The sequence below is a fragment of the Python bivittatus genome, unplaced genomic scaffold (assembly GCF_059951505.1).
Source record: "Python bivittatus isolate LINGU-HERP-01145 unplaced genomic scaffold, Pbiv_v1 ctg000480_np1212, whole genome shotgun sequence".
Taxonomy (NCBI): domain Eukaryota; kingdom Metazoa; phylum Chordata; class Lepidosauria; order Squamata; family Pythonidae; genus Python; species Python bivittatus.
In genome coordinates this window covers 66,440,899-66,467,915 of record NW_028277075.1, presented here as the reverse complement: position 1 = coordinate 66,467,915, position 27,017 = coordinate 66,440,899, and the positions used below count along the sequence as shown (strand labels likewise).

Sequence of the window (27,017 nt, the reverse complement as noted above, 5' to 3'; positions counted from 1 at the left end):
ATACCTGTCAGTCTCGAGGTATTAACAGGATCTCCTATTTTGAGATATGGACGGTACGAATTCGGGTGTCCTGGTTGCGCGCCTAGTGCTTCCCGATCGCCAGCTAGCAAGGGCAAATAGACACGGAAACCAGTCCCGCCCTCTCCTTTGAAAGCCTATCAGGGTTTCGTTCTATGGAATCCCCGCGAGGGATCGTCGCTGCCCGGCCAGCGCGCGCGCGCGCGCACTGACGCCGACTAAGCTGTCAGCGGGGTTGTACTCTTGATGGCGAGGTCATCTGACCCGGAACCAGCGCGTGCCCTCCAGGCTCCGCCTCTGCTCGAGGCACCGCTGTCCCCCCCCCCTCCCCGCCCAACGGCTCTTCCTCCGCAAATTAGAGCAAGTGCTCGTAAGAATGATGGAAGGGAAAAGGCGGGAATCTGCAGAGGGGGAAGGTGAGCGGGAGAGAGAGAGAAACGTAGAAGTATGCACGAATGACCTGTGAGGACATATTCGCCTCATGTGACAATTGCGCACGCACACCCCCACCCACAGGTTGGGGAAACATTTTGAGGGGTCAGGTCTGTAGCCCTTAGACTTACTTGAGGTGATGCGTACTTGTCTATCCGGCAGCTGCAACTTACGGATGTACGTAGATAAAGATAATGCACACTTATTAAACTCTGATATACCCACAACTTATGTCTGTGGCAGGCACAGCCGACATTGTAGTGTGAGGCAGCCCATCTTCGACCATACATGAGAGAGCCACAACTACCCATTATTTTCAGAGGTGTCTATGTGTGTGTGTGTATAGTGAAAAGGAAACAAAAGAGCTTCAACAGCTGCATGTATAGCCCAACAGTAATTATTTCCACCATACACAATGCAGAAAAAGCATTTCCTGAAATAGCTGTATGTTCCTCTTTGATTAATTTGGTACACATGTGATGAAACAGGTGTGTAGAATCATTTCACGCCACCAACTCTAATCCTCATGTGAATTCCTTGGGAAACAGGATTATCTTGTTTATTAGCATTGGAACCTACCCTAAAGGAGAGTCATCCACCAGAAATTCAGATCCATCACTCCTGACCTTAGAAAAACTTTAAAATCTGAGCTGTTCAAAGGGTATTTAGTTAAGATCTTCACTGGTACACCTATTATAACTTATGAAATTTATGAAAAAGATTGACAGTTTAAAAATAATTTTTGTATTACTGTACTGTTACAATTATTTTAGTTTGTAATGTACACTACCATGAGTCCCTGTGGAATATGATGGTACTGTATATTAAATAAATGATCTACAATAGATAAATTTGATATTATACAATGTAACTTCCCCCCTCCTAACATTGACCTACAGTTTCTGTTCATGTAGGGAATCATGTAAGGGAATCATAAGGCAAAAAATTACCCAGATGTTGTAAAGCAGAGGATATAATGCTCTGAAAATTTTGAAAGGCTGGTATATTCAAGAAAATATATTTTTTATTTGGTTGACTATACTGTTGTTGTGTTTTTGGTTATTTATATTTGCTTCTTGCTGACTTGCATATCCAATATTAATTTACATAGTACATAGGGTGATGTTTAAAGTATATTGGCATAGATGTGTTTTTTCATAAAAACACAGATATCAGGAACAATAGAATGATAAAACTTTCATCTATGTCTAATGGAAACAAAGTATTTTAGTATTTCAGATGTATGCAAAAATTGCAATGTGCTGATTGAAGTGGCTCATACTCATGCAGTTAAAATGCAAATATGTAGGTAACACTACTTAAGTAAGCACTGAGGTTCATATATAATCAATTCATATGCAAAAATAAGTTTTGCCATTTACTTAGAATATAAGGATGAGATCTTGCATATATAGTATACTGTCCCAATATGTATAGAAAACAGTGTATTTAAGTTTATGATTAGAGTTATATGTTCTGTATTTTCTTGCTTATTTCTGTTTGCTTATTTTGAAGCTGAAACATTTGCCAAGATGAAAACTGGTTTAGGACGTGTCTCCATTGAGATGAAACACAGCCAGTCTGAAATTTTAACTGTACCTATGGAAAATCATCTAACTCTTGCTGGAATATCCAGAACAGATAATGGACTTGCATTTAGTTCTGAAAACCATAACCTTAAGACTGATTTACTAAATAAACCAGTTGAAAAAGGATTCCATTGCAGTCAAGATACTTATTTAAATTGCATGGGTGAAACTGCAGTTGATCATTTGAAACATACTCTTAACAGAGAAAATGAAAATGCAGTGCTTGAGGTAAAAATGCAACCATGTACACAAGATTATTGTGATGAAATCCTTGGAAAATATGAAAAATTATCCGAAGAAGCTCCTTCAGATGCAGCAAGATGTGCATATTTACCAGAACTGCAACTGCATTCATACAGTGTTCAATTTTCTTCTTTAATGACACAAGATAGAAATACTGTGCTATCTCTTGGCACCAACACTCCTGATGGAGCAGTCAATACAAATACAGAAATTATACCAGTAAGATTGTGCTTCTGTTTACCATTTAGAAAATTACCATAGTCATTATATTTATTGTACTTTGTTATATTCTAATTACGTTATACTGTAATTAATTATATTATTCAGTACTGTTGGTTAAATCTAAAACAATTTAAGAGTGCTGGGTTACATTATCACCATACAAGTGAACACAGATATGCAATATGAGCTGCTCTTATCTATCACCATCCACATTTACTTCAGAGGGTCTTTCATTAGAACAGATTTGGAGATAAAAGGGGCTGAAAGTGGGGAAAAAATCTATTAGAGGTGTACAAAACATTTTAAATTCAAAATTGTTTGGATTCAAAGTGTTCTATTTCAAGTTCAAAACAACTATTTTGAGTTCTGGAGAGCTGTTTGGACCATCTTGAGCTCAAAATAACTGCTTTGAACTCAAATTGGAATATTTAAAGATGTTTCAAATTTGAAAGATTTTATATACTACTAAAAGCTATTAGGTTACCAGATGGACACAACTGGATGCAACTCCTTGTTTTTTAATATACGGGATGTACAATTATATATTTTAGCCCCAAAATAATATTTTATCATTTAAGTCCTGACAGTCTGAATGAGAAAACTTATATATCTGTTCATTATTATACAAATACATTCTGCATTATATAGCAATCAGCAAAATACATGTGGAAAATTATAACAAGAGCAAGAGGACATTTTTGCTCTCTATTGAATGGTATTGATGGTATGTTGCCTTTGAATCTGGATTATTCAATTCCATTTCCAGACCATATCTAAAGTTAAAAAGCTTTGATGCCCATTCATACTTAGAGCATTCCAGTCTACATGTCTCCATTGTAAGAACTGATAATTTATAGGACTGGCTGTCCAAATCTTTCAAAACAGGTGATTCAGAACATATGGGAGCATGTACAAAACACTTTTTTCCCCTTTAGATCAACGGCATTTTTTTCCAGGCTTGCACAACTGCTCTGGAAGCTGTTTCCTGTTGTTTATGCATGTATGCATGTATGCACAGCCAGCTTGTTTCACTGTGAAAAAAATTGTTTTATTTATCCCTCCTACTTCCTGTTCTGTAGTTCCTTGGGCTAATCCATAAAAGGATCTGTCTTCTTATCCTAAGTCTGGTAATTCAGTTCAGGAATTGTTGGTGAGGAGTTTTGTGCAAGGCCTTTTAAAGTACACTATCTATAGGATCCCGCCACTTTCATGTTTTGATGTTTCAAAAGAGACTAGGTTAGTGAGAGAGGATTTATTTTTGCATATGTTATTGATTCTTCAGCAAGATTTATTTTTCTCTATGTTTATTTTAGTAGTACTTTCCATCAATTTAACTAGAATTTAACCAGACATCAACTCTGTCACCCTTTTATCTTTTTTAGATTAATTATTTTAGGAAAGAAAGTCATTACTAGATCTGGGTTCCAATATGCTCATGTCTATGCTGTTGCTGTATCCTTTCCATTGTGCTTGGTCCCATATTTGTTATGTTGCTATCACCAGATATTTTGCAGATGGAAAACATCTATATGTAGCAGGAGTAGCTGCATTTCTGCCCAGTAGTTCACATGGATCTTTGTGGCCATTGAAGAAGCCTGACTCACCTTACTTCTCACTTCTCACTCTTGGTCTCCTGGTGTAATGGCAGGTTCATATATTCTAGTAAGCCATGGTTTGCTTACCCATGGTTTATTAAACACACTAAGCATTAGATCATGGTTTTCAAACCACAATGCATTTACACAACACAATCTAAAAACCAACTATTATGGCTTACTGCAGTTTGTGAACTCAGACTTACAAGCAATCCTATGTATCCATACTCAGAATTAATCCTACTAACTCCAGTGTGACTTATTCTTAGGTAAATCTATAAATCCAGTCTGAGTCAATCTATAATATTGGATTACTACTGGAATAGGATTTATCTGAGATGGAGGAAGAGTGATAAAAATGGGAAATTTTCTCTTTAGCAAAGAAGCAGTAAAGATACGGGGATGCTTTTTTCAATGTGGAAATTAATTTTGGGCGGAATTAAATATCCCGAATAAAGTATCAGGTGATCTAGTGGGGTAATCTTTAGGGGGAAACTTGTTCTTGGTGGAAAATAAATGAATAAATTAATCAAATAGGGCAATATTGGAGAATTGAAATTTGAAACTCAGATCCCATTTTTCTTTTCAGTTTCTAACTTTGAGCAAGTTGTTCATCAATCTTACTGGCTTGTCTTTTGCAAAACAGACACTGCAATGGGAAATGTAGCAGGAATGACCTAAACCTGATGATAAATATCTCATCTGTATCTTTTCCTCAATGGGTTGTCTTGGTTAAATAATTTGCCTATTCCAGCTCTGTTTCCAGAATTCTCTTGTTAATTAAACCTAGTAGCAAATAATCAAGAGTTACAATGCTTTTGAACATGAGAGGCTTCTGTGAGAAATTTCACATCAGGAACTTGTTCGTGTATAGATTCAAAATGCAGATTCAGTCCTATAATTAGGCAGAATGAGTCTACAGCCTCAAGCAGCTGATGTTCAGGGAGGAGATTGGCAGCTGCATAGCCGTTCCTCCTCAGGCAAGTAACTGTTACCATACTTCTGAGCCAGCATTCAGCAGTGACAAATCTTACTTGTTACTGGTTTCAACTGCCTGTTCAATAAATTTCTGTGGGAGAAATAGGAATAAAAGTCACCATATATGTTTCATCTCAGGCTGCAAAAGTACCTGAATGTATGTTCCATATTTATTATTGACAATATTGGACTAGATGAATTAGTAGTCTGACTGAGCATAAGGCGGGTTTTATGTTTCTATGACTAGTCTAGGAAATCAAGATGGTGTGGTGGGCACCTCTGTCTTTTAGTCATATTTGATCTGGAAATAACTTTACAAGTATAAAATAAAGGGAAATTAGTGTGGATGGATTGGTGGGCAGGCGAATAGGGAAATCAGTTGCTATTGATTTCATTTAATTTATGGGTGTATTTTCCTTGGTTTTTATTTCATTTGAACACCTGTAACTGATTGTGTAAAACATACACCAATTAAATTAATAGCATTTAAATTTCAGATAATGTAGAAATAAAATATGAATTTTTGTTGTTGTTCAGTCGTTAAGTCGTGTCCGACTCTTCATGACCCCATGAACCATATCACACCAGGCCTTCCTGTCCTTCACTGCCTCCCTGAGTTTGCTCAGTTTCATGCTCACTGCTTCAGTGATGCTATCTAACCATCTCATCCTCTGCCGTCCCCTTCTCCTTTTGCCTTCAATCTTTCCCAGCATCAGGGTCTTTTCCAAAGAGTCCTCTCTTCGCATTAGGTGACCAAAGTATCTGAGCTTGAGCTTCATTATCAATTCTTCCAATGAGCAGTCAAGGATGAGTTCCTTTAAGATTGACTGGTTTGACCTCCTAGCAGTCCAGGGGACTCTTAAGAGTCTTCTTCAGCACCACAGTTCAAAGGCATCAGTTCTTCGGTGCTCAGCCTTCTTTATGGTCCAGCTCTTACAGCCATACATTACTACTGGAAAAACCATAGCTTTGATTATGCGGATCTTTGTCGGCAAGGTGATGTCTCTGCTTTTTAATATGCTGTCTAGGTTTGCCATAGCTTTCCTCCCAAGGAGCAAGTGTCTTTTAATTTCATTTGAATATTTCTAAATGCATTATATTTAAAGCAAGTGTGGTGAGAAACATGGATAAATTATCTAGTTATTTTAAAATGTCTGAATTGATATTATTCAACATAATATCAAAACAACATTATAATAGATTTATAATGTTGTAGGAAATTATAATTATTCCTAGTTTTGTTATAGCATAATTAAGCATATACAAATTTAACTTTTTCACAATTCCACTAAAGATAACTTGCCATCTACCTGACATTGTCTGATCTAAGAAGCTAGGACTGGCTTTTGTATGTGGGACTCTGGGGGTTCCAGGGCTGCCTGCTAGGCTGGGATTGATTGATTATGTGCCATCAAGTCCTTTTGGACTCCTAGTGACCACACAGATAGAGTGACCACACAGATAGTGACCACACAGATAGATAGATCCATGACAATCTGTCTCTAACCGGGTCTTTCAGGTGTTCCAACAGTGCATTCAGCACCATTGTAACAAAGTCCATCCATCTTGCTGCTGGTCATCCTCTTCTTCTCTTTCCTTCCACCTTTCCCAGCATTAGAGCCTTTTCCAGAGAATTAGGTCTTCGCATAATGTGTCTGAAATAGGATAATTTGACCCTGGTCATTTGTGCCTTGAGTGAGAACTCTGGTTTGATTTGTTTGATCATCCATTGATTTGTTTTCTTGCCTGTCCACAGTATTCTCAGGAGTCTTCTCCAACACCAAAGTTCAAAGGCATCAATACTCTTCCTATCCTGCTTTTTCATAGTCCAACTTTTGCTTCCATAGAGTGTCACAGGGAATACCATGGCTTGTATGATTCTGATCTTTGTAGGTATTGACACATCACAGCATTTGACTATCTTTTCCTTCATGGCTGCTCTGCCAAGTGCTAGTCTGTGGCGTATGTCCAGTGTATAGGCTGGGAAGATTAAAATGATAGAAGAAGGTAATTACAAATCACTTCTGAATGCTACCAAGAAAACCATATGGATACAGTTACCAGGAGTCAAGCCTGACTTAAGGCACTTTTTAAAAAAACTTCATTATGGTTATATCAGGACCACTGATTATTGTTAATATATCCAACTGTCTTAAACACCTCACTCCCTTCAGAAATCTGTTCTGGAGGATCTGGGACAGTCTCTATAAGAATGGATTATGATGTGCAAAAGAGTTATACAATATAGCTGCAAAAGATAGTGGATCAGCAAAAATGAGGTGCTACAACTTAGGTGAGAAAATATTTTCTGCTAAAGAAAACCCAATATTGGATAATAATAAATTCCTATTTTAACAATATAAATAACAGTTTAAGTTCGATTAATATGCTTGCTTTGTTTCTAGGTATTGAGACCTTTATTAACTCCTTCAAATGCAAATAGCACTGTTCCTTGTGACCAAATCAAAGGAATTATTAATAATTCTACAACGTCACAAACCTTAGCAGGTTGCTCTGATGGTAAGTGATTTTAAAATATTGGTTCTTCTATGTTTGAATAAATTAGATTGCAACCAGGATATTCCACCTGCAAATGGAGAGAGTCTATTTATGATGTGACTAATATTGAGGTGACTCTCCCTAGGAAGAATGGTTAAGATGATTTTTTAACTGTTTTTCCTTTAACTGCCTATGCCACATTTCACATTATTTTAAGTAGTTCCCCAACATCCTAAACAGTTTTCCAAAGAAGCAGAGAACTGCAGTGAGCAAGAAAATTTAAAAATTGCCTACTCAACCCTTCCTTTACTGGAAAAGGCTTATCACTGGATTTTTATATATAGGAATTCTGGATTGAAATCTTGATTTTTTGTCTTTTCACTGTTAAAAGTATACATGAATTGTGCAGGTATATTTCTATAAATATGCTAACTGGATTATATTTCTTTAAAATATGTTAATGTTTAAAGACTGATGATTGTGTAAATAGAAATAGGGAGCCATAGCTCTCCAAATGTCACTGAAGTACAGCTCCCAAAATCATTTACTTTCAGCTGTGTTGGTTACATTAATAAAAATACTATACTTTTCTGTTTATTGATGACAGTGTGAAAATGCTTTTCGGGGTTGTTTCAACTGCAGCTTGTTTTCTGAGACAGCCAAAAATGGATAGTACATAGAACAGAGTCTATGTCAGATATAGTAATACTCCTATTCTAGGTCTTAATGGCAAGGTGATAGTAATATTGTGGCAAACTCTGTCGGTCAGCCACAACCAGTAGATAACTATTCTATACAATAGAATGCCACATGTTCTGTTCAGCTTCAGCTAATGCTGTGAAAACAGAGTCTGAGATGCTTTTATTGGTGTCAGTGCTGTGTTCAGCCTCAATTATGGTCTTTTCATGTTTTTTCAGAAATGTTCATTATCTCACCTCACATACAGCCATATTCCTAAGTTGGAGATTGTTAGGGATCTCCCACTAGACTTTTCTGATGAACTCTATTGACAGACTTCAGTTAGCTTTCCTTTTTTACATGCTCTGTTTGGAAAGAATGTTTAGTTTTTGTACTGAGGAATATACTTGAATTAAATCTCAGACATGTACTTCCAAAGTTATTTTTCTTTTTTAATTCAATGGGTTATACTACTATTACTACTACTACTAATAATAATAATAATAATAATTCCTCCATATAATTTTTTCACATTTGTTTTGCACAATAGAATCTTGCAATGGTATCCATGTTTTACCTCAGGATACTGCTCCTGTTTGTGATGAATTTGTAAGTATTAATTTGACATTTATCTCACTGTCTGATAGGAGTTTATGAATTAGATCCACAATCATGCAAGCAGAATCACCCATTCCTCACTTCTTTGAAGGCCTTCTGAAGCTGAACTTTCTATGTTTCTATGTACTATACCTATATGTTCTCTGAATTAGGTTTTCAGACTATTTATTATACATATTAGTCATTTATAATGTTACTGTATCTCCCATATCCTTTGTTGTATCAAAACTGTAATAGAGTCTTCTTTAGGATTGTTGAAAAATATAAAACACTCAGGATATAAATTGAATAAAAAATAAATATAAATTAAAATGTTCTATCTTACAACTGCTATCTGTGTAGGGGTCTTTGATGAAACCCTTAAAGACCAAATGGCAACAGATCATAAGGCATACATTCCTCCGGAGAAGTTCCAAAGATTTTTCCCATATTTTCTTTGTTGCTATGTCACTCTTTAATTACTTGTTTAAAGAAAATGGAATATTCCTTTTAAAAATATTTTAATGGCACTTAAAAACAGTGGCAATTTGAAATTCTCACTTACCTATCAATGTCAGCATGTTCTGTTGAAATGTTATTAAATGTTATTCTTTTTCTTAATATTCCAACACAATGCATCCCATTTAAAATATGAAATTGCTTGTATTTCAGAGTGAGGTCAAAGAGACAGCTGCTAGCCTTGCAGTAAATAATTCTGAAGAAGGTGTTTTTCACAGTTCAAATGATGCAGAAGCAGGCCACAATCTGGCAGTTGCACAAAATGCTGTGGAGGAACCCTCTTGTTCACAGAGAAATTATTCCAATCCTCAAGTGGTAAATATAACTCTTTGGTAATAACAATGTATATTTGTGTTAGAGAACTTTGTATGTTTTTATTAAAAGTTCCTTGAGTAATCTATCTAGTCTTTAGGTTTTTTTATGGTGAACATAGCTATCCAAGTGGCACCACATATATTTACTTTTTTTAAAAAGCTTATCAGATATTGTTTTTATAATATGAATGGGCAATCCTTATGCACTTGAAGGTCACAGGTAGCAGAAAGTAGATTGGGGGTATAAGCCACTAGTAGGCATGGATAGGATTGGTCTTCCTTCTCCTTTCTCATGTGCATGCAGACACTCAGACTTCTTTTTAATTATTTAATGCATAAGTTTAGAGTTCAATCTTAAACTCTTTAATTCAGAATAAGACCCTTTCAGTTTAATAAGACTTACTCCCTGATAAATGTATATAAGATTGCAATCTGAGTGTAATAAACAGAAATGTAAAGTATTAATTTAGCATTGTGAAAATGTGAGTATCAACATCTATGTATATTCTTCCAATACTATACAAATATTCAGTGTTAATTTCTGATATTTAACAAGCTGGTTTTAAGTAACCATTTTAGTGAGTGCTTTTTACATAAATAATTCTGCTACACTTAAAATGAAAATTATAGCAAACTAATAATTGGTTATGCATTTTAGATAATATGTCAGTTGAAAAGTGGCACTCATATACTTTGTGTAAACAATACTGAGACAAGAGAACTGAAAGCCATTCATCTGGTTCCCCAATATCAAGAACAGCGTAAGTATCTTCAGTAGATATTTAAATTTTGGAAAGTATAAATAATATATCTGATATTCAAATTGTTTATTATGTTGGTACATCTTAAATTTTCATATGGAACTCTAATGATAGATTTATGTGTTGAAAATTATGATACAGTCTGTTCAGGCCTTCATAATACGAGGGGACAGAAAATTCCCCTGTGCATGATGTGATCATGTCCACTTTATATAACTGACCTACCTGCCTACCAATTGTGACTCCATTACAAAAAAATAAGTGCAATGCCCAGCTTCAAAAACTTAACCCTTTCTTGGCTTCTCACGGATTGACAACCTGTGGTATTTTTGACCAACAAATTCCAGCATCCCTCACTACTGACTGTACTGTCTGGACTAAAGGACCATAGAATGCATGCTCCTATTTAGATTTATTCTATTATATTTGGGTACCTTCATTATATTATTACATACTGGTCCTGCTTGTATATTTTCAGCAAGTTTTTACATGACAATTAACCAGTGCCTATAAAACTGAGAGAAATATTACATTTCCCAAATTATAAAATATAACAAATTCAGTTTTAAGAAAGTTCAATGTTACCATATTAGAAGTAAGAATGTAGGAGAAGAGAAAGTTTCTGAATTTTTTTTCTGAAAAAATATACCTTTATTTTTTACCTTTATGAAAGGGGAAAGGCCCTGAGCAAAATCTTTTAAAAAATTAACTGTATTTATGCAAACTATCCACCTGATGTCACTCTTTTATCAACAATGAAAAGCATATTATGCACCAATAATATACTGTATATACTATATTATATATAACAATCATTCTTTTTGAACAGTATAAAGGCAAACAATGAGAAGAATAAAACATTTCACAATTTTTAAAAAATATTTTAAAAAATAAGATGACTTCTAAGTACCTAGTGAACATTTAAAGTTTCCTTACCCTCCCCTACCACAAAACTACCTGAAAATATGTATTGTCACTTAATTTTAAAACTTCAGTCTTTATATAATATATGCCAATGAGTCTTACTTCCAAATAAATGGGTATTAGAAAACATCCTAAACAACTTTAAGTAGTAGATTAGCCTATCTCAATGTGGTAGCTTGCTACTGAAGAGATACAAAATAGTGGTGAGGTGAATCCAAGTAGTGGACACTAGGGAGCACAGTAAGAAAAGATAGTAGCAAAACATATTCTCCAGGCCAGGGCTTTTTTCATGCAATTTATTACTAAAATGCATATGATAGGAGATACATGTGTGTACGCACGTGCATGTTTGCTAGGAAATACAGTAAGTGTTTTGGATAGCCTTAGAAGGAAAAAAAACTATTAACTTTCCTATTGTGGCAATACATAGGAAGTTAACTTATACCAAATCACACTATTGACCCATAAAGCTAAGTCTCTTCTATGTTGCTAAGTGGCAATGATTCTCCAGCTTTTCAGTTAAGACTTTCCTAGAGGCCCCACCCAAACATGTAACACAAAGTATTGAAACTATGACATTTTGTATGTAACTCACAGACTTTCCTACACAACTACTTCCTTTCTTTTTCAAACTTTTTTCACAACTCTTATATCTCTTTGCATTCTTAATTTTTGTTTAATTTAATGAATAAAAATTGATTTTTTGGAAGAAGTGTCAATCATTGTACTGTATGCCTATTTTTCCTGCAGTGGAGGAACTTCTCTCTTCATTTCCTCTTTGTTCCAATAGGCAGTGATATGTCAATGAAGCTGGAAATACCCTCCCTAGAAGGGGAGCACCCTGTTTTCAGTTTTGTTTCTCCTTACTCTGTGACAGGAAACTGGTATTTGCTTGCCAACTTTCTCTTCTTTTTTTTTCAGGTATTTATTAAGGAAACAATTTTTCTCCTTTCTCATGGGTATCTATGACGGGACAGGGGGACAGATGACAAAATAAGTGTCATGACTAAAGCTCAATCTGTGGTATACGTACATCATTATGTTGCATGCACATATACAATGCACAGAGCTTGAGTCATAACATTACAGTGCTCATTTCATTCTCACAAAACTGTCAGATTCTGTGGATGCTTCTATGCTTTCTATTAATAAACTATTTTTAAACCTTATTGGCACAATGTAGAGTGCTAGGAGTGAGAGGACAGCCTAGAGTTATTTTGTGACTCTCAGAGGAATCAGAATTCTACTGAAAAAGAAAAGGGGTCAAGCAGCTTGCTGGTTATGATGCCAAGTCTCCCATGTGGGAGCAATTTCTCCAGTTGAATGAGAATTATTTTTCTATCTCTTTTCTGCTAATGAGTCGCAACAGAGCAGGGAGATATATTTGGCATGGAAGGTACTAGAAATGGGCAGTAGCAAGGCTATGTTAGAGGAGAAAATGTTCATGCTGCTCCTGCATATTTCCCCTCTTCCACCAAAAATAGAAGGAACCTTTCTTCACACTGAATTTTGCACTCAGACAATTTATAATTCACATTGAAGTTCAAATTTCTCCTGTCATAGAACAGAAATAATAGTGATGTTATTACTGTCAAGTCATCATTCCCTCACGTGAAATTTTACCTCAGAAGATCATGGGAATCTGTATCTTCTGCTCCACTCAGTCAGAGCATTCTGCTGTCGTTTCCTCAGGATATTTTTGACCTTGCCATTTTTCTTATAACCACCATTTTAAGTACATTGTGCAGAAATAACCTCTCGGATGTTTATTTGCTGTCTCATACAGATAAAGTTTCTCTCACAGTTAAAGGCAAGAGGGAAGAATAAAAAAGAAAGGAGAAGGATTTGGATCAGTTCTTTCACCATTACAAGGATCTCAGACTCAAATAATCAAAGAGTGTCACATGAGGACTAGTTCATTATCCTGAGGGTCATAACACTGAAGTCTTTCCATATATTGATACAAAAACTCTGAGTCAAAAATGAAAAGTATCACAGTATGCCATGAAACATAAATGTTTTATATTAAAAAAAAATACTATGAAACTGCTACTTACAAAATAGAGCTGCAAAATAATCACTTTACTTTGACCACTTGGGTGACAGTATTTTTCATTAACCAGAACATCAATCTTTAGTTTTATTATTGGGTTGATGTGTAATATTTTTTTCAAAAGCATATCTAGGATGATTTAATTAGGAAACCCCAAACCTGCTTCCCCCCCCCATCTCTCTCCTTTATGAGCAGTGAGATCTTTCCTTGTTTGAATCTTTTTCTTATTCAGTTTCACTTTTCTTTTCTCTTCTTGCCTGGCATATTCTTTCTTCTTTCCTGTGACTAATAGATCTTGCTTGATTAATCACTGTCTTTCCTGTTCCCCACTGGCAAAGATACTTTCATAGTAGGGCAATCAGACCTGGTCCTTCTCATCATTGGCCTCCATCTTCCCCATGGAAGAGATAGTCCTAGCCTCTTGGCTCATCTTCTATAGCTAAACCTTACTTCCTTGCTGTTCCTGCCTAAGAAGCCTGGCACCAGCTCAAAAGCAACAGCCATCAAGGAGCATGACAGCAGGATAGCAGTTTCAGAGGGCAGTGCTGCTCAGCATAAGAGGCCTTGGGGCACCAATTTTGCAGCCAGCTGACCAGTGCAAGACAGCCATGGGATAATATTATACCCAGGCCCATGTCAGAGTAGTATTTATTGTTGCTTCCTAATACATCAAGTAGTGATGAGAGAATTTAATTACCTGGCATCTGTTGGGAAACAGACTCTTCCAAGTGTGGTCCTTCAGAAAATTCACAACTTGCTTTGCTGACAACTTTCTCCTGGAGATGGTAAATGCAGAAGAGAATCAGCTATCCTTGATACTAATAGAGAAAATTAGTAGACAATATGGAAATATTGGGAATGTTGGATGAAATGATGAGGTAATGCTTGATTCTTGATTTTGAAAAAAACCAAAGCTGAATATAATCAAAAATATATATTGGATTTTAAAAATTCTTAATTTTGATAATATAATGGCAAGTAAGATTACAAAGCAAGAATAGCTAATGAGAAGAATTGCTCATGACTTATGGAAAAGCTTTCCAGGGACTCAACATGGCAAAGCTTAGATGGAATTTTTTATTAAAATCCCAGAACTAAAGCCATTACTAGCAGTTGTTATCTTCTGGGAGTTGATGTTTCTCAGCTTTATATCCTCTTGGATTCAAATTTGGCATTCTTCCTACATTTATCACAGAGTAACCTATTTCCCACACTCAGCTCTGTGATACTTGCCTGTTTAGAATCTTTACTCTCCTGCTCTGGGACAAGCTAGCTCCTAATACAGCCCTGATACCATGTAACTATCTGTTCAATTGAAAATAGCAGCAGTTTGCAATTGGAGACCACCATTTTCAATTCTGAGTACTTCTGTTTACCATTCCAAGGGTATTTATAGACTATGGTGTTCTGGCCATGGAATAACTGTATCTCCAAGAGATTATATGAAAGCATATTAATTATTTGTAGCTCCAGCTCAAAAATGGATGCATATACTTGTTTATGTTTCATCTATTGAGCACCCTTGGCTTTTGTATATATATCAAAAAGACTTACCCCATTCCTCCATAATATTTCCCATTCACTGATGCCGTGCTTGGTACCTAAATCCTATGTACCTGTGAAGTCACCCAAACATAGTTCCTCTGTGGTTTCCTCCCTCCACGAGAACTTAATATGCTTTACAGAATCCTGCCTCCAAAAAAGAAATAATCCCTATATCGATGGACTGATAGATATCCTGTTTTTGTACAATATTTTCAATCATTTATGCAGAGTTACAGTTTGTCAAGAGAAAGATTCTGCTTTCTCTTTATGCCAAGAGATTAGCCTTTTCTTCACCATCTTTGTTCTCATTTTCTATTGCAGAGATTTTCAATTTCAGGAATTCCTTAAGGTTTTCCACTATATCCATTGGTCGTCTTGGTCTCTGTGGTACTTTCTGCTTTGATGACAAAAGTAGTTCTTACTACTTTACTGTTTCATGTACTGTCCTTGAAGGTTATCTTCCTTCTGACAATCACATCAGTGAGAAAAACTGTCTTGGGAACAAAAAGGATCATTTCTTTCTCCCATTGCTCATTTTTATAGACAAGTTTCATATTCCATGTAAATGTTACATTCTTAGTGAAAGTGATATGAAATTTCATGTCATTCAGACCATACTTCTATCTTGATCTCATCACCTCTGAAATTGATAAAGACTTCATTGCATTATCTTAACATTGATGTACTCAGCTATTTTACTGGGTTTGCACAAAAACATTTCATAAGATGTCTTGGCCTTTTGTGTCATTTCACCTCTGAAGTAAGAGCTCACTTTCTCTTCACACTGTATTTACCACCACTACTCAGGCACTATTTATACTGCATAACAGCTAACGTAGTACTTCCACCATTGAGAATCTGATAAAATTCTACTAGAACAGAGTCCAATCACATTCTACTAGGAAGACCTGTACCAGACATCTGCAGTTCTGATATTCTTTCTCAAATATCTCATTTGTCACTCACTATAAATAAGATGCACAATCTCAGGCAGTTATAACCTTTAATAGAGCTATGCTTTCTTCAGTACAGTATCCAACTACCTGCCTCATCTCCAGTAAATATAACTTGCTACTTTCCCATTTGTGTGATGCACAGAGATTATAAAAAAAAAATCATGAAAGTTTACTTATAACTGAGGTTCTTTAAGTTGTCATCTGTGCATTCAAACAATCCACCTTCCATCTCCATATAGATATTGTTTTTTAGAATCTAACTGTTTCAGCTTAAGGAACTGAGGTAATGGTGAGGGAGATTTTGAATATACAGAGGAAGATGGAGACAAAATCATCATCATCATCATCATCTGGCTGACTGTGCGACCAACTATAATAATAAACACTGTCAGTGATACAATATGTAGGCATGTAAGTTCATTTGTGTGAACATATGACCACTTGAAGAACTTCAGTTACCAATAAGCAACCTGATTTATTTTTTAGTATTGTCATTTATTCTGTTTACCTTTTCCCTATTTTCTCTCAGTCTGTACTTTATTTTTGTTTCACAGGTAGGAACAAGTTTTCCATTTTTCTGCCTACATATATTTGTTGCTATGGCACCTCAATTTGGAGAATACTGTTCCTCCCACTAGGAAGGAGATTTCTAGATTTATTAGCATATTTCTGCCTATTAGAGCAGTAGGACAAGCATCCTCTTAAAGGATATCCTCCTATTTCAGAAATAATCATCACAATAAATACCAAGTATTGGTTTTTGTGGCAAAAATCTTCATTCTTATATAATGTAAGTCTTAGTTACCTAGATATGTACTGAAGACATTGTTGCACCAAACTTCATTCAATAAGCACTTTCTTATTAGATGCAAGCAACTCGGTAACATCTGTACTTGGGCAGTTTTTGCCAGTTGCAGGTAAACTGAATATCTGTGCGCAAGAGGTAAGTATATGTTTTTCCTTTTCTTTCAAGCAAATATTTTCAATCTAATAATCTTATACTATATGTTGATGCCCCCTCTTTTTTGCCAAAGGATGCCTATATAGTTTTATTATTTTGCCATAGTCTGCTCAGATTCATGGATTCATATTTCTATGGTTTCATTGTAGGCTTTCTCTGTAGAAGGCTTCATAATGCAACTAAAAATAACTTCCCAACCACAGCATGCTTTTCTTTTCCATGCTGAGAATTGTAAGCCACCCAGAATTGTTAAGAGTCAGGCAGTTTCTAAATTTGTATTATTAAATAAATATATTTCATATGATAAGATATTATGGTTGGCATCCCCTGTGTGGATTCAATTACCACTGCCATAGTGAGGATACATTGAGGTAACCACTATGTCTTATGCAAGTGAATGGAATAATTCATTAATGGAGGATGCAGTTCCTCTATTCATTTGCACTGTGGGGAGAAAGGTTCTCCTGCTGAAAAACAGCTAGCATACAGAAAAAGTAGAGTATGTCTAGACTCATAATGGAAAGAATGCACTTGGGCAACAAAATGCTTGGCGGAGAGATTTTTCTCACTCCCCTCCCCTGTTTAATAAAGCTAGCATCTTTCCCTTCACCTGAGTAGATACCTCCAGCCAATTGCTTTAGCTGGAGCAGGTTAATTTGTCTGAAATACCTGGCTTTGTCCTCCAAAAAAGTGAAAACCAGGTATCTATTACTTCTGTCATCTCCTTACCACCCAATATCTGCCAAGCTAATCTGTGCTGCTCTATGACTGTAATAAACATTTGATTTGATTTTGCGAAGCTAATGGCAACCATCTCATACTGCCTAATGATAGAGCCCTCTCTAATCCTTACCCTTTTCCTGGTTACTATTATCTACCTATTCCCTTATTCCTTTTGCTTAGCTCTTTTCCATGCTCTCTTTCCCATTTCTTCATCATTCATTATTTGTTTAATTACAACATACTGTATGTATCAATTTATGTTTCTCTTCCAACTCTCTCACCCAAATATACTTGCCAATTTTTCTCTCTCCATTGCTTTCTCCCCTTCTCTTTTTACTCCAATCCTCTCTACATTGCTCCAGTTTCTCCTGTTCCACCTATTCGCTTTTTCATTCTTTCAAATATTTCCCACACTTGTGGTATTGAATAGCACATGCAAATAATCTCTTTGATCTCTGGGGTTCAGCTCAAAAATCTGGAGCTGCTCCTAATCAGCAATGTGCAATATGTAGTAACATAAACAGAAGAAAATGTGCTATAGTTTGAAGGCAACGTTTTAAAATATCAACTCTTTCAAATGATGTTATAAGAGTTATTAATGTTTTATATTAATATTAAATAATGTGTAAATGTATGATAATATAATGCAAAAAGAATGTTTGGATTTTATTTTGAGCAGCTTGATAATGGATCCATACATACAAGCAGTTCAGATCTGACTCTTCAGGAGCCAACAAAACTAACTTTAGTTGGGTAAGAATAGTAAAAATGTATACATCACTGGCATCATTATAAGAAATAGGCATTATATAATTATCTCTGCTTATTTAAAAAGTTATTGTTTAGAATTGTTTTCGATAAAGGAAAGTACTTTTACATAGTACGTATCTTTTTATTGATGCCTACACACAGATTCTAATTAGATATATTTCATTTCAATCAAGTGAGCATTACATTTTTAGATCTTTTGTTAAATTTTGCATCATACACGATCCAAAGGAAAATTCATATTCGGAATCATATTGTTACATAATCAAACAATGAGAATATACATTGGAATTAAATATATTGATTCAGATCTCCAGATGTGTTAACTTTTTAAAGAAACTGAACTATCTTATATGAATTTATCTTAGGATCAAACTACGGCACTTTCCCCAATATAATAATATCTGCTTTGGAATTGCTAGAAAATCCAATGAAAATGCAAGGTATACAATTTAAACATCAATAAATGATAAATATTTTGCTTATAATTTAATCATTCTATATCAAAAAGGTAGAATCATGGAGACCAAAAGGAGAAACTAAATGGAGAACTGGAAATTAAACAGTTATATTTTTCTTGTTACCTTACCACTATGTTGGTGTCATCTCTTTAATATGTACTATTTCATCAATACTTCATAATAGTTTAGATGTGACACATGTGTTTGTTTAGGTTTCCTTGTACTTCCTGGGATACAAAGTCAAAGAAGCCATGCAACTGCACTAAATCACAGTGCCTCAAATTGTAAGTAAATAAAATGTCACTGAGATATCATTTGGGTGTGTAATTTGTTTCTTTTCTATATACTCAAATATATCATGCAGATGCTATTGTAGGAAACTCAGATATGATACTCGAATAGGCATAGACATGCTTCTGATACTTGAATAGCCATAGACATGCTTTTTTGAGCCACCCGGAGTCACCCGTTGGGGAAGATGGGTGGCATACAAATTTAATAAATAAATAAATAAATGTTGACACTTCTAAAGCTGCAACTTCTTTTTCTTTTCATTTTAAAAGATACACAGCACAAAGTAACCAATCAGGACAAAATGTGAATCTCTAATAATTTAATATTTTCCTCCCTTCCTCATAGTATTAAGTGAAAATAATTGTTGCTTATTGCTTTTATATGCTAAGTACTGTACATGTTAAAAGGATATGAGCTTCTGTTTATTTGACCCTCATTCAGCCCTCTTCCTTTCTGTATTTTTTCTTGTTTAAACAACCTTAAGTTAAAGATGGGCTCATGGTGAAGATGGGAAGATTGCTTAATAACTTTTGCATTAAATTAGATGGATACCAAGAATAGTATAACTGCATATAATGGAAAGGAATCCCAAAAGACAAAATAACAAATACAGGGGGAAAAAAATAAAAAAATAAGGTGCTTGGAGAATATGAAGTGTATCCCAGAGCCTTTTAGCAGCAACTGATTTCCTGGAAGTACATCTGTTGGCAATCTTCAAAATACCCATGTACGTGGCAAGATATATAAAGGATATAACTCATAAATATCCACATGACTCAACTTAGTTGCTTCTCAATCTGGTAGGATGGTTATGCTCCAGGTTCCTTCCCTAGTAGGGCTTAGGCAGCATGCCTTTTCTGCAGCGGCCCTTGCTCTGTGGAACACTCTCCCTCTGGATCCGGCAACCCTCCATTCTCTAGCCTTCTGGAAGGGGTTGAAAAGTTGGCTGTTCCTTCAGGCGTTGGGATAAGGTGGGGCTGGAGCCCAGTGATTGCAGTTGGGGATCAGTTGGGGAGTGTTGGTTGGGGTTCCGGGATTCATTTGGCTTTACTGTTTTGATGGCTTTTATTATGGTTTGTGCGCTGCCCAGAGTTGTGATGATAAGAGGGGTGGCCATACAAGTCTTTTAAATAAATTAAATAAATAAAAGTAAATAGTAGATAAGAATGAGCAATATCTGAAATGTTGAACTATAAACAATTTCATATATTTCCTTTGTTAAACACAGATACTGCGATTGTTTTGCCAATGCTGATTTCTGTAGTAACTGCAACTGTAATAATTGTTATAACAATCCACAGCATGAAATAGAACGATTTAAGGCTATTAAGGTAATACAACTATATTCTCTTTTTTGTTTTGATACGCAAATTATTTTATTTTATATTCATTAGGTTGTGTTATTTTTAAAGCATTTTAAATGAGTTGCATTTATGTATTCCATCAATTCAAGAGAACAAATTGGGTAAACATATTCTTTAAAACAGCCTTTTGAAATAGTGATATGTAAATACCATATCACAGTTTACTGGTGACTATTCAGTCACCTTGATGCAATTTCGACTCACTGCAGGTGACTCGAATATTGGCTGTTCTCAGTTCAATTTTATTAGGAAAGTGCTGGAAATAGTAGGAATGGCACTGCAATTACCAGATCTGAGTGATACTTTAGATACAAAGGCAAAAAAAATGTTTTGGAGCATAGAGGGGTATGAAGATAACAACTGTCTGCAAATGCATTTTTTCCTGGATCGTATAGCAGCTGCAGGGAGAAAAGTTATGGCTGCTTTAAGGAATTGCAGACAGGACTGTTGAGTTGTTAGCAATCAATCCATTAGATTACACCCTGGAGTTTCTTCTATCACCACAATGCTGGATAGCAGGTACCTTTGCACAGTAGAAAGAATGGGTATAGAGGGAACACTAAAATTAAGATACTATTTTTTTTTTTAAAAAAAGTATTCTTGATGCTGATGCTTGTATTTTGGAAATAGTGATAGAAAAGCTTGAATTACTTAAATCTATCTACAGTTAACAGTCTAGAGTGCTCTCTTCTTATAAAGAAACAACAAGTTCGGTGAAAAAAGAAAGAAAACTGAACTGAGAGATGAAGGAAGTGATGACAATCCTGAAAAAAAAATCAATCTAACCAATAGGATACATGTTATGCAGAAGCATTCTAAGTAAGTCTTTTAGACAAGGCAAGGAGATAAAAGTGCAGAGTCCCTCTGTAACTTTATCTATTATCCCTAGTGGTCAATGGGTTTATAGATGCAGAAAGCCAGTGCATGCAGATTTGAATTCAAATTGAGCTGAGATTTTTATACTACCAAAAGTCTTCATCAGATCTGCACAGTTCATCAGAATACTATCGCTTCTATGAAATAGAATTAAGTAAGACAAAATGTATGTCAGGTAGAATTGTACTGTAAAATTACTTAAAGCACTGGAATGTAATTTATCTGTACATCAAGAATCCTTGATCTGAACTAAGGATCCAAGATCTGATGAAGTGACCTGCAGCTCACAAAAGCTTATCCCTTTTAATAAATGTTAGTCAGAAAATGTGCTACCAGATTCCTGATTTTCTGTTCTTGTTAGGGTTTCTTTAAATACATGTGAAACATACTACAATTCTTTATTTTAGGATTGGTGGTTCAGATCAAGGATTCTTGATATACATATAAATTACATTCCAGTGCTTTAGGTAATTTGACAGTACAATTCTACTTGACATACATTATGCCTTATTTAATTCTGTTTCATAGAAGCATTAGTACGCTTGGTAATTTCTGTCTCTTGAAAAGAGTGAAGCATAATCTGCTTTAAGAAACGCTTGCTTTAGGAATAAAGTAATCTAATTTTTTCTTCAAATTGCTTGAGAGGTATATTCTATATGAATAAAATGTTTTATTTTAGGCTTGTCTTGACAGAAATCCAGAAGCTTTCCTGCCAAAGATTGGAAAAGGAAAACTTGGAGATATCAAACCGAGACATAATAAAGGTTGTAACTGTAAGCGTTCAGGGTGCCTAAAAAATTACTGTGAATGCTTTGAGGTTTGTTGAAAATATTTTTCATCAGTTTTATAGAAGTATTTTCATAGTTGAAGGATACTCAGAATAAGCATTAAGAGTCTTTATTTGGGGGAACTTCCACAGATATGCTGATCAGGGAAAACTGGGGTAAGTAGTTGTAAATAAAAAAAGGATCTGTAAATTTTAAAGAAGCTAAAAATGGATTGAGTGAATGGCAAATAGGAAAACACAAGCAGGACAAAGAGAAAATGCCTGCCTGTGGAATGCTGATTGGCACTAGTTAGCCAACTTTTGTTGATCTTGAAAAGCTAGGGAGGGTCAGACCTTTTTAGTACTTGGATAGGCACCAAGAAATCCCAAAATTGGGAAGTCCAAAAAAATTCCCAGAAGAAGGTAATTGCAAATTGTTTTTATATTGCAACCAGGAAGACAACACAGATATTAGGGCTGTGTAAAGCTTTGGTTTCAATCTCTGAAGGTTACTTTGGAGTACATGGATGTATGAATGTAGCATCAATCTGCAACACCCTAACAGAGCTGCACGTTAAACTGCTTGGACTGATTTAAGTATTGGATACAGTTGCTACATTCATGTTTGTGCTTTGAAGCACCTTTTAGAGATAAAATCCAATCCACTACACAGCCCTAATATATACAACTATGAAATTACTAGGAGTCAAACTTGACTTGGAGATTTTACTTACCTAAGCTTGTCTATACCTTCCTTTTACATGTGGCTGGTGCTGTTTTTGCTATCTATGGTTTCATATGTCTGGAAAAGCTGTATATAAAAGTTTAAAATAAATGCTTAGATTTAGATCCTAAATGTCTATGACCGCACTTCTGGACACAGAATGTTTTCATTTGCAGAACAGGGAGTGAGATATTTTTTTCAATTCCTCCTTCATCTTTAAGTCAGTTTGAACCCCAAGCTTTTTTCAGAGAGGTTGAAAACCTCCTAGAATAGTAGGGCAAGCAGAGATTGGACAGGGATTAGGCAAAATTGCATCCTCTCACTTTAAAATATATAAATATTATCTGGATAAAAGAATCTTTGATCAATGGAAAGAAATATCACTGAACTCAAGAGATTTATTTCCAATGAAGCAAAGGTATGATTGGGTTGCAAAACAGTCAAATCTCACTGGGGTTTTTATTGTGTATCTTTATTAAATAACATGTATCTTTTTAGAATTAAAATATTTTGTTTCTTTGTAGGCCAAAATTATGTGCTCGTCTATCTGCAAATGTGTTGGATGCAAAAATTATGAGGAAAGCCCTGATCGAAAAACACTGATGAATATGCCAATTCAAATGGAATTTAAAACCAACGAAGGAAATTATTCTGAATCATTTTCTAACTCTGAAATATTATCAAAAACCAAAAAAGAAAGGTAAATATTAATTACCTATGTAATATTTTTTCTAAGACACTTCTTTAGTAATATTGGAATATTTTTAGATAATCCTTTGAGTCTAGCAATTTGGTCCTTCCAACCTCTGTTTGCTCTTTTAATTTATAGTTATCCAATCAGAGCTCAGTAATTTGTATCAGCTGTACTTTCTAACACATGTACAAATACAGTGGGGCAAAAAAGTATTTAGTCAGCCACCAATTGTGCAAGTTCTCCCACTTAAAAAGATGAGAGAGGCCTGTAATTTTCATCATAGGTATACCTCAACTATGAGAGACAAAATGAGGAAAAAAATCCAGAAAATCACATTGTCTGATTTTTAAAGAATTTATTTGCAAATCATGGTGGAAAATAAGTATTTGGTCACTACAAACAAGCAAGATGTCTGGCTCTCACAGACCTGTAACTACTTCTTTAAGAGGCTCCTCTGTCCTCCACTCGTTACCTGTAGTAATGGCACCTGTTTGACCTTGTTATCAGTATAAAAGACACCTGTCCACAACCTCAAACAGTCACACTCCAAACTCCACTATGGCCAAGACCAAAGAGCTGTTGAAGGACACCAGAAACAAAATTGTAGACCTGCACCAGGCTGGGAAGACTGAATCTGCAATAGGCAAGCAGCTTGGTGTGAAGAAATTAACTGTGGGAGCAATAATTAGAACATGGAAGCCATATAAGACCACTGATAATCTCCCTCGATCTGGGGCTCCATGCAAGATCTCACCCTGTGGGGTCAAAATGATCACAAGAATGGTGAGCAAAAATCCCAGAACCACATGGGGGGACCTAGTGAATGACCTGCAGAGAGCTGGGACCAAAGTAACAAAGGCTACCATCAGTAACACACTATGCCGCCAGGGACTCAAATCCTGCAGTGCCAGACGTGTCCCCCTGGTTAAGCCAGGACATGTCTGGGCCCGTCTGAAGTTTGCTAGAGAGCATTTGGATGATCCAGAAGAGGATTGGGAGAATGTCATATGGTCAGATGAATCCAAAGTAGAATGCTTTGGTCTCAACTCATCATGTTTGGAGGAGAGAGAATGCTGAGTTGCATCCAAAGAACACCATACCTACTGTGAAGCATGGGGGTGGAAACATCATGCTTTGGGGCTGTTTTTCTGCAAAGGGACCAGGATGACTGATCCGTGTAAAGGAAAGAATGAATGGGGCCATGTATCGTGAGATTTTGAGTGAACACCTCCTTCCATCAGCAAGGGCATTGAAGATGAAACATGGCTGGGTCTTTCAGCATGACAATGATCCCAAACACACCACCTGGGCAACGAAGGAGTGGCTTCGTAAGAAGCATTTCAAGGTCCTGGAGTGGCCTAGCCAGTCTCCAGATCTCAGCCCCATGGAAAACCTTTGGAGGGAGTTGAAAGTCCGTGTTGCCCAGTGACAGCCCCAAAACATCACTGCTCTAGGGGAGATCTGCATGGAGGAATGGGCCAAAATACCAGCAACAGTGTGTGAAAACCTTGTGAAGACTTACAGAAAATGTTTGACCTCTGTCATTGCCAACAAAGGATATATAACAAAGTATTGAGATGAACTTTTGATATTGACCAAATACTTATTTTCCACCATGATTTGCAAATAAATTCTTTAAAAATCAGACAATGTGATTTTCTGGATTTTTTCCCCCATTTTGTCTCTCATAGTTGAGGTATACCTATGATGAAAATTACAGGCCTCTCTCATCTTTTTAAGTGAGAGAACTTGCACAATTGGTGGCTGACTAAATACTTCTTTGCCCCACTGTATATATGTTTTGTGTATTATACAACATATGATTTCAGAACTTTTCCAGAACTTACTATTATCTTGTTAATACTGAATTGCAATATGGATGGAAATAGAAAATGTGGAAATAATCTTCAAAAACTGCATTACACTGTATTATATAATCTTCAACACCTGTGTAATCTAGAAGTTTAAAAATTGAATCTAATTGGTCAATGACTAGTAATCAATAAGGAGAAGCTTCAGTAAGCTTTTAAAGAATTTACTATTCTCTCTGTAGTTACTTCAGGAATAGGAATGATTGAGAGACAGCTATGAAGCCTATCTGTTTCTATGGAAAAAATTATTCCTAGTTTGGTATCTTTAAAAGTACATTTATTACTATTGTGCATTGCCTGGCTAAAAACTAAAATTGACATTTGGCATTAGTTGAGTTCCGAAAGCACAGACTAAAGCACTGAAAAATGGCACAAAGAGTGCAGGGAGTGTAAGGTAACAGCTGGGTGCTTTATCCATCATTTGTTCCCTGCTTCTACCCTGCACCCAGTACCCATAGATATCCACAGCTAGCCATGAAGATGCCAAAATAACAGTGTGCATAATTCAAGCTCCCCCTTTCATACATCTGTCACAATTTGATTATTGATTGAATAAGTTTTTGTCTGTCTGTCTTCTGTCATCTGTCATAACGTTGCCTGCAAGTATGCGGAGTTTGCAGGTGGAGTTTGCATTGTGACATAGCTCATATTTCAGCACTTGTCCTCTCTGCAGACAGCATGTCCCTACTTTTTTCCTGTCAAGATTTTAGCAACCTGTATATAAAAGGAGACTGGTTGCAGGAAGAAAGCTGCAAATTGAAAAAAAAAAAATCAATTTTTTCAGCTATCCCAAACTGACTTCTGTTGCCACTTAACATCTGTTCAGAGATAAGTAAGTTTTGAGATACAAGTCTGCCACAGAACAATTAGTTAAGCCATGAGTAAATTTAGAATTAGATGAATAAGTAAGGTAATTCTCTCTTTGCATCAATTTATATACTTAAAATACAATCTTTTTTTTTCCGTGTGTGTGGCAATAGACAGTCTAGTACATGTATATCATGGGAAGTGGTTGAGGCAACATGTGCCTGTCTTCTTGCTCAAGCTGAAGAGGCAGAAAAACAAGCTTACTCCATTTGCTTAGCTGAACAAATGATCCTGGAAGAATTTGGGAGATGCTTATCACAGATTCTTTACTCTGAATTTAAATCCAAAGGACTGAAAGTAGAATAATGTGTTTTACTTGCAGAGCTAAAGTACTGCTTGAAATTATTTTTAATTTTGATAAAATGTATAAACCACTTCGTTTATTTTCTTATTCTATTTCTACTCCTTTTACATTATCATAATTGATCATTATTTTGTTCCAAATTAGCAGAGCAATAAAAAAGGTTAACTGGATTATTCTGATGTTGAAATTATTCTTGAAAGGAATTCCTAACATGGTGTGTATGTGTGTGCATGTAAAATTTGTATACTCTTATGTTGCTCTCCTTTGTTCAATACTCAATATCTGACTAAAGATGATATAAAACTGAAGAACTGCAAAGCCCCTGTTTTAATGTTCAATTGTTAGAATGAAAGGAACTGTTTTCCATTTGCTTTACTAGTTTTGTAACAATGGCATACATTTCAGTTAATAAATATCCTTA

The 27,017-nt window shown here is 35.6% G+C and overlaps 1 protein-coding gene across 2 annotated transcripts; it reads left to right on the top strand.

Annotated features, from left to right (window-relative positions):
* Positions 1–353: 353 nt before the first annotated feature.
* TESMIN (testis expressed metallothionein like protein) lies at positions 354–26,995 on the top strand. Of its 2 annotated transcripts, XM_088146130.1 has the most exons (14): positions 354–434; positions 1,966–2,501; positions 7,483–7,597; positions 8,805–8,863; positions 9,524–9,685; positions 10,343–10,445; positions 16,790–16,866; positions 18,287–18,360; positions 18,744–18,818; positions 19,049–19,120; positions 20,359–20,461; positions 22,050–22,187; positions 23,385–23,560; positions 26,406–26,995. In XM_088146130.1, exons 1-14 carry the CDS (start codon positions 395–397, stop codon positions 26,596–26,598), a joined length of 1,923 nt encoding a protein of 640 aa, XP_088002256.1. In that variant the 5' UTR covers positions 354–394; the 3' UTR covers positions 26,599–26,995. The 2 variants fall into 2 exon arrangements, with proteins under 2 accessions (XP_088002256.1, XP_025021875.1); XM_025166107.2 differs by lacking the exon at positions 18,744–18,818.
* Positions 26,996–27,017: the final 22 nt, after the last annotated feature.